This window comes from Helobdella robusta (assembly GCF_000326865.2).
Source record: "Helobdella robusta unplaced genomic scaffold HELROscaffold_11, whole genome shotgun sequence".
NCBI classification, from domain to species: Eukaryota; Metazoa; Annelida; class Clitellata; order Rhynchobdellida; family Glossiphoniidae; genus Helobdella; species Helobdella robusta.
The window spans coordinates 548,072-556,644 of NW_008703617.1; the positions used below are offsets into that span (position 1 = coordinate 548,072).

An 8,573-nucleotide genomic window follows, 5' to 3' on the forward strand; every position below is an offset into this window, starting at 1 on the left:
CACTTCATCATCGCCATCCTACTGACGACCGCTTTGAAAGAGTTCTCTACCGGTTATTATTATCATGACTTTGTTTGCTCTTTTTTTATATTTATGATTATTATTATTATTATGATTATTATTGTTATTGTTATTATTATTATAGGGTTGATTTATGAACCTTACTATGATTTTGGTTCAGTGCAAAATGTCGCCTCAGTAACCATAGAGAGTTGCGCTTGCGTTAAAGGTTGGATGAATGAATGAGTGAATGGATGAATGAATGAATGAATGGATGGATGAATGAATGGATGAATGGATGGATGGATTGATGGATGGATGGATGGATGGATGAGTGAGTGAATGAATGAATGGATGAATGAATGGATGGATGGTGGAGGAATGAATGATTAACAAATCGTTCATCAACGTCTTCAGATAATAAAAAACTCTCCGATTTTTCAATCTTTATTGGCACTCTGTCATTCAAAAGAGATGTGACGTTCAACGAACTCAAGAAATCCCTCAAACTCTGCTACAAATATACCGGTAGACCGTTTAAAAAGTCCGAGACAAAAACATTCGCCTGCCTGTATGGCTTTAAGACAGGTAGATACACTTACATAGTGAAGAACAAAGGATACGGACCAATTAGCCGAAAAATTATTCAATCTTGTAATTTCAAATTCGTTAAGAAAACTTCAACAGAACTAGGTCGGTTAAATACGGATATTTTTTGTTTGAAGTGTTAATTGAGTTACACACACACATCACACACACACACACACACGTACACCACACACACACACACACACACACGTACACACACACGCACGCACGCACGCATAGTTGAAGTGAAGACGAAACAAGAGAACGTGAAAGAAATTTCTAGCGCCAAATTCCCAGTTGTAATGGATTATTACGACACGTCAAGCTGGGGTGACGTTGATCTGATTGGCTGGTGGCTCATGACCTTTAAAGAAATATTCAAGGTCGTTGTCATACGCCTCATCCCATTAGATGGCCAACAAGGTTGAAATTTCATGAGTGATTTCAAGTGGCTAATATGTTTAAGGATGATTTCAATTGATTGGGTGAACTTCATTGGCTGTCGGAAGTTGTTATGAATGATTTTTATTGGCTGTTGAAACCAGATAGAAGATTTTTATTGGTTGGCCAAATTTTAAATTTCTATCATTATGTTTATGGTTATTTCGATTTTTTAAAAATCCGAATCAAATCCCAATCTGAAACAACACCCCTCGACAGACCATCTAAGAGGCGTCAACATTTGCGCAAGCATGGAGAGAGACGTCAACAATCCAACCACCCCATGCCGGATGAGGAAGAAATCATCGACATTTTTTTGCCAAACTGGGTCGAAAGAGGCAAAATTTGTGAAAATTAAGGGCCCCGGTTCTGAGGGAGGTTTCATGGTGAAATCCCTTTCAGTCATAGAGGTCGTAGTCGACCAGAAGAGGTCCAAGAAAATCAGTAAGTAGATTGGTGGAAACAATCGTTACTTCTACTGCCACAGTTACTACAATACTTACTACAGCCACTAATACTACTGAAACTACTGCTACTGCTTCAGTTACCACTGCTACTGATAAAAACTTTTTTTAATAATATTCATAATTACATAAACAACTAATTATTAATCTGTTTTAACAAATTCCAAACCCAAATGTTTCCAGTAACCCAGAAGATAACGATAGAATCGCTTAGTCCCCATTATAAGAATCTGGATTTGAAGCCAAGCCTGCAGTACAGATTCATATTCTTCAAGCAACTGAACGCAGACAATATGGGCTGGTGGATGATTGAACTGGATGGGAAGTATAAAATCACCGAACTGAGAATCACCAGCGGACTGGCTAGGAATGGTGAGTCAGTATCAGTATAATTAATAATAATATAATTAATAGTAATAATTATAATAATAATAATATTATTATTATTAATAATAGCAGTAATAACATAACGCCCGCCCTAGTTCTTTCGGAGTTGCAGCGTTTGATAATCTCGACCTCAGATAACCCGCCCCAGAAATTCCACACCTCCCCATTTCACTTACGTTTGAAACAGTGTCAAAAGGTCAACCTCAAGAAACAAGTTGACCCGAATAAGATGAAGAGGTTCGTCTGCCTGCCCGAGCCGGTTCAAGGTTTGAACTTTAGAGCTATATTTTGAGGTTAAGTTGTGAGGCCATAGGCGAAGTTTAGATGGGGAAAATGATGAAAAATATATAAAAATATTAGCAATTATGATAATTGTTTTAAATATTTTTATAATTAGGTCGATACGTAGTCATAATTACATCAGCAAACGTGTTCTACCACGTCTCGGCGATAACAAAGATTGATGTTATTCTAGAAGTTAAAGATGGATTTCACGCGTTGAGTCAGTTGCAAATGATATTTTTAAATAAAAAAAAATCACAATTATTTTGCCTATATTTTTATTTATACGATCGAATATTATACCAATTTCAATTAATTATTTTATTATAAATTTATCTTCAATGCAGTTCAAACCCCGATAAATGACCGTCTAAACGCGAGACCGACTTTGGAAAAAGTAAAAGAACTCTGGTACAATTACAACTGTTTCATGGTTGTTAGCTGGCAAGAGAGGCAAGAATTAGGATATTGGATAATGGATTTGGTCTACCAAACTCAAGTTGATTCCGTTGCCATATCAGTTGGAAAGAGTTGGTCTTGTTGATCTGTGATTGAGTGTTGTTTCGCTTGAAGTTGTGCAGGCATTTATTTTATTTTCTCATTTCCTAGACGAAACCTTTCAAAAACAAACTTTAAAAATTTAAATACACTTCCTAGCTTACTGTTAACTTAATACTTAACTTGCTATTTCATGAGTACAATTTTCTTTCTAAACAACTCGAATATGTAAATTCGACCCAACAAATCTTTCCCAAAACTCACAACCCTCCCGCCCCTACAGACCCAGCCACAATGAACCTCTTCTACATCTACGTCGGCGAAGATATCTACCAGCCCATCAACCAAACATTTCAAATTTGTTCTGCCAGATTGGGGAAAAGGCCATCTGGTGAGAGGAATCAAAAATTCATTTGCTACTTGGGAGCCCAGGCGGGTAGATACGTGGTTCTCATGAGACCGTTTGGAGGTCTCTATGCACTGAGCTTGCTCGAAACTACAGTGGTATACGTATGGAAGAGTAAATTTTATACAGGTATATCATGATCATTTTCATTCTCTTGCTTTTTTTTATAATTATTATTACTTTTCTGAATAACGCGACAACGAGAAGCTTTTAAAGATGCAGTAGAACAACCCCTCTTTTTCGCCTGCTGCTGTTTTAATGTTGAGAACGTAATAAAAAACTTGCAGATAGTGATAAATTAATTGTACAAAATTAGGACACTACACAAACTTAGAACACTGCAACGTAAGAATTCGTGCAAACTATTCTCACCCCAATAGTTACCTACTCTCACGGACCACCTCCGACTATAACGAAGCCGAAATTCGACCCTATACTCAGTCTCTTCGTCAACTGGTACGTGTGTTCAAATTTTTTGAATGGTGACGACGTGGAAGCTGACGGCAGCTGGAAAGTTGACCTGAGGAAAAGTTTCACCATCCATGGAGTGTGGGTGGTTGCCGGCAAAAATGTTGAAGGTGAGTTTTTAGGAGAGGTAGTTTGGGAGGTGAGTCGAGTTTTTTTAAGGAGGTTTAAGAGTTTTTAGAGTTGGTCAAGTAGTTGTTTTTTGATGATTTGCCGTCATTTTTGTTGATTATTAATTTGGGAATTTGTGAAATTAATTAAACTTCAATGAAAACATTAAAAATATTTAAACGAAATAATATTTAACAGTTCTAAAAACTCTACAAAACTTCATCATAACGGCGACTGAAAGCGAGTCGGAGTATCGCGAAATGTTCGCGACCGAAATTTGCGCTTTCTACCTCGGGTCAGCCCCAACCCCTTCGAGTAAGAAATTCTTCAAGTGTTATCCTCGCCCTGTCCTGGGCAGGTACGTGGAGTTGAGAATTAGGAAAGATGTCTTGTACTACAACATTTCCGCAATTGCTGAGCTGGAGATTGTAGTACACCACATGAATACGTTTAGAATAGGTTTGTTTGTCTTGTGTTTGTTTGTGTATGTGTGCGTTCGTGCGTGAGAGTTTGTTTGTTTGTTATGTATTTTTATTGTATATGTGTGTGGTTTGTATGTATGTACGTGTGTGTGTGTGTGTGTGTGTGTGTGAGTGTGTGTGTGTGTGTGCAAAAACCAGCATAACATTTACAATTTCTACATCTACGATCGTCAAATGCGTCCACATTTATCAACCTATTCCCAGTAAAAACGTACCAGCGTGAACACTTCGAGAACAAAAAAATCGGAGGCAAACTACCGAAATGGAAGACGAATGTCCTTTTCTCAAAAAACACAAACAACAACAGCAATACCTATTACAGATTTTTCCTATCTCAAAAAATTATCATCACCGGCTTAACGATACACATTGAAAGTTAGACAACATTTCTCACCTATTCATTTTTCTAAACTATAATAATTATCACAATAATAATAATAATAAGAATACCATAATAATAATAACCACAAAAACCACAAATAGAAGCTATCTCCGTCAAACGACTTATCATCCTGACGAGTAACAGCCAACAATTGGATAACACGACTCGAATCTGCACTTACTTCAAATCGGAAAAATTCCTACCCGTCAAAAAAAGTTCAAAAATTCGCCTGACATGCTCCACTAGGAACCACAAAAATCGATACGTATTCCTCCTATATACCGTAACTCCGGAATCTGAGTTTTGGTTTCGGAAGATTGAAATTTTTATTCTGGATAGGGAGAAAGGATATGTTGGTAAGAATTGTTTTTGGGATATTGTTCAGTACATCTATGTATTATTATTATTGTAAATATTAATTATTATTAATATTAATTGTTATATATATAGTTATTATTTTTTATTAATTAGCAACATGGAGTCCAAATATGCTTGATATAAGTTCGTACAATTGATTCGTAATTGCTATTCTTCATATTGTTTTTCTTATAATTATTACTGTTATTATTATTTTTGTTATTGTTGTTATTATTATTATGATTATTATTATTATTATTATTATTACTCCTTCAAAGCCACCAATGGAACAGCCTGGTGGATGTTGGATCTGGGTTCGACGCATCATGTCATATACGTCACCGTCACCACCTCCAAACATTTTGAAAGTGCGTGTGTGTGTTTGCACGCGTGCGTGTGTGTGTGTGTGTGCGCGCGTGTGTGTGTGTACGTATGAGTGAATTTTTTGTTTGTTCCCCTAAAGTTCGCAGAAAATTCAACAACTTTAGAGGCATAGTAAGTAAAAAGTACATTCAAAAAGAATCGGATATCAATTTCGGTCCGGAGTTCACCTGTTTCCGGGTTGGATCCGGACCTGTGATGGCACCTTTCTGTACGAAGAGGTTTCATTGTCTCAGTAGGTACTTGTTCGGCCAATATTTCGTCATCCACAACACAAAGAGGAACCCAATTAACTTGGATTATATCAGGAGAATTGAAGTCTATGCATTCAGAACGAAGAAGATCTTGCCGGGCAAGTTTCTAAATTATTTTAAAATTATTCTAAAATTTAAAAGACATGAAAGTTTGAATTCAAAACTTCAGAATTGCTTTCATTAATCGACAAACCGATCCGAGCGAGTCGTGTCATAGGTGCCGAAAAGTTCATCTCTGCCGTGCTGGACAATAATTTGCGTACTTACGCGATTATCGGACCGGATTTCAGCGGTTCTTCTTGGATCGAGATCGACTTCGGAGAGATGTTCAGTGTGTTCTACGTGGAAATATTCAACAGTCCGGATAAAAGTAGACTCTATCTACGTCCCATTGCATCTTTTCTACTCTTTTCAAACTCCTTTTCCATATATTATTTTTACTTTCTACTAGTTCGTTTTCAATTAAATTATCAAATAATTTATTTCCGATTGATGTTAACAACTCAAATTCATTCAAATTTGGTTTTTTTAATAAATGTTTTTTCAATAATTATCAGCATCCGTAAACTCGGGCGGTTTTACAATCAGTATAAAACCAAGCGGACCATGTGATCCGCGCCAAATCATCGTTTGCGCCTGTGAGAGAGGTAAGTTAAGTAGGTCACAGAAGAAAATGTACCAATGTCAACCCAGGTACATCACTGGCCGATATTTGATTATTAGTAAGACCTCCGGACTGTTGGTGATAGCGGAAGTTAGGATTTACGGGAAGATTTTGGATGTTTTCAGTAAGTGGGACAAAGTAAAATCTTTTTAAAATAATGTTTTAATTATATCTCTAAATGTATGCTAAGTAATATTTGAAGCTTTAAACAAATTAGTCAACTAAACAATCAATCAACCAATCAATCAATCAACCAATCAATCAACTAATCAACCAAACAACCAGCTTTCATCAATCAACCGTACGACCCACGCGGGAAACAGCTATGTAGACAGGGAAAGGTTATAATGGTAGGTACTGCTACTACTGCTGCCACTACTACTACTACTTCTACTACTACTACTACTACTACTACTACTACTACTACTACTACTACTACTACATTTTCAGAAAAAACCTCGTTTGTCCAACTGTAGGAGGAGAGTGAGAAACATTGTCGAGAAGTGAACGTGTTCAAAATGTCGAAAAATATTTTGGTGAAAGAAGAAATTTTAAAATTTATTTATCTATTAATTTGTTCACTCATTTATTCATTCATTCATTCATTCATTCATTCTTTCATTCAATTTTTGAGCAAGACAACTTTGGTGTTAGATTTTTTTTTATTTGCCTTTTATCCTTGTATTATCATTAATGATTGGAATAAGTGATAATAACTAAGATAATACTTTTACCAAGGTTTCAGGCTATTCTGGTTGAGATTCTCGTAATAAACGTTTTGAAAAAAAATTTGTATCCTTCGTTATGGTTTAATTGAAAAAACATTTTTAACCAATGAAATAACAAAATAGATGATAATAATAATAATAATAACAAACAATAATAACAGTTAGAATAACTTATTGCGCAAAATTCACTTCGAAATAATATTATTATAATTTTGTTGTAAATCCTTTATTATTATTATTATTATTATTATTATTATTATTATTATTATGCCAAAATTCGTCATAATTAAAATAAAAAAAATCCAAACTTCGAGTCAGTAGTAAATGAATGCGCGCACTTATCAATCAATTAATCAATCAATCGATCAATTAATTAAATTATTGGAGGTGAAAATAAATGAAATTAATTTCATCGGCGGTTTGCCGAGTTTAATTATACCGATTCTGAGAAACGGTTCTGGCTATCGGTCGGTTCGAATCGAATATGATTATCGAATCATACACACATACATACATACATAAGAACATGCACCTTTGTATGTGTTTGTACGGAGATTAAGAAAGAGAAAAACAGAAAAATAGATCGACAGATAGACGAGAGAGATACACAGATAAAGAGAGTGAAAAAGTGAGCGAGAGAGAGAGAGAGGAATTGAACTAAACTCAAGTGAATTTGCTCAATTTAATGAGAATCTGTCTAGGTTTTCATTTAAAAAATGGTGAATTAAGTTCCTAATTATTGAATATTTTGAGAATTCATAACGATAACAATAATAATTAATAATAATAATTTTTTATAATTCTTTATAATGGCAAATTTATATCGGAGCATACTTTCCAAATTAAACGTGATTTAAAGCTTGGACAAGAGGACGAACGGACGAATGAATGAATGAGAAGATAGATAATATAATATGACAGTTAAAATTATTCATAGTTATTATTTTAATATAATTTTTACATATTTACAAAGGCAGATAATGAAACAAACTTTGGAATTAGTTTTATTCAATTAATTCAGAAGGATAACACGCAACTTCGTAACTTGTGTGTATTGTTAACCATAATTAATAGTAACTATTTTTCCATATTTATAGATAATATTGTAGATATAAGTCCACTAACATGAAAACTTTATTCCTATTGGCTGTCGTTTTAAATATTCTAATACCCATTTTCCAGCCCGGTTCGTGATTGGTCAATGTTTATATTCTAATGCGTCATTGTTTTTTTAAAATAATTTTAAATTTGAGTTAGTCATTAATATTAATACGCTGCTCCAACTACTAATAAACCGCTAAATATTAATTTTTTAGCTAATGGAGCAGCTCCAGCAGCTCAGGCCACAACTACAACAAAAGCGACCACCAAAACAACTACAACTGCCACAACTACTACAAAAACGACCACCAAAACAACTACAACTGCCACAACTACTACAAAAACGACCACCAAAACAACTACAACTGCCACAACTACTACAAAAACGACCACCAAAACAACTACAACTGCCACAACTACTACAAAAACGACCACCAAAACAACTACAACTGCCACAACTACTACAAAAACGACCACCAAAACAACTACAACTTCTACAACTACTACAAAACCAACGACCAAAACAACTACAACTACTACAAAAACGACCACCAAAACAACTACAACTACTACAACAAAAAC

At 35.0% G+C, this 8,573-nt stretch overlaps 1 protein-coding gene across 1 annotated transcript in view; it reads left to right on the plus strand.

Annotated features, from left to right (window-relative positions):
- HELRODRAFT_167104 (hypothetical protein) overlaps positions 1–8,573 on the plus strand; it is a gene marked incomplete at both ends in the record, with an annotated part of 20,153 nt that overhangs the window by 4,774 nt on the left and 6,806 nt on the right. The window contains 16 exons of the mRNA XM_009012620.1: positions 146–229; positions 418–693; positions 829–1,011; positions 1,249–1,473; positions 1,677–1,865; positions 1,976–2,146; positions 2,278–2,382; positions 2,510–2,692; positions 2,944–3,195; positions 3,447–3,644; positions 3,841–4,101; positions 4,329–4,499; positions 4,608–4,862; positions 5,142–5,231; positions 5,668–5,868; positions 6,056–6,286. Coding sequence (XP_009010868.1) covers positions 146–229; positions 418–693; positions 829–1,011; positions 1,249–1,473; positions 1,677–1,865; positions 1,976–2,146; positions 2,278–2,382; positions 2,510–2,692; positions 2,944–3,195; positions 3,447–3,644; positions 3,841–4,101; positions 4,329–4,499; positions 4,608–4,862; positions 5,142–5,231; positions 5,668–5,868; positions 6,056–6,286 — 3,075 coding nt within the window. The remainder of the gene's footprint in view (positions 1–145; positions 230–417; positions 694–828; positions 1,012–1,248; positions 1,474–1,676; positions 1,866–1,975; positions 2,147–2,277; positions 2,383–2,509; positions 2,693–2,943; positions 3,196–3,446; positions 3,645–3,840; positions 4,102–4,328; positions 4,500–4,607; positions 4,863–5,141; positions 5,232–5,667; positions 5,869–6,055; positions 6,287–8,573) is intronic.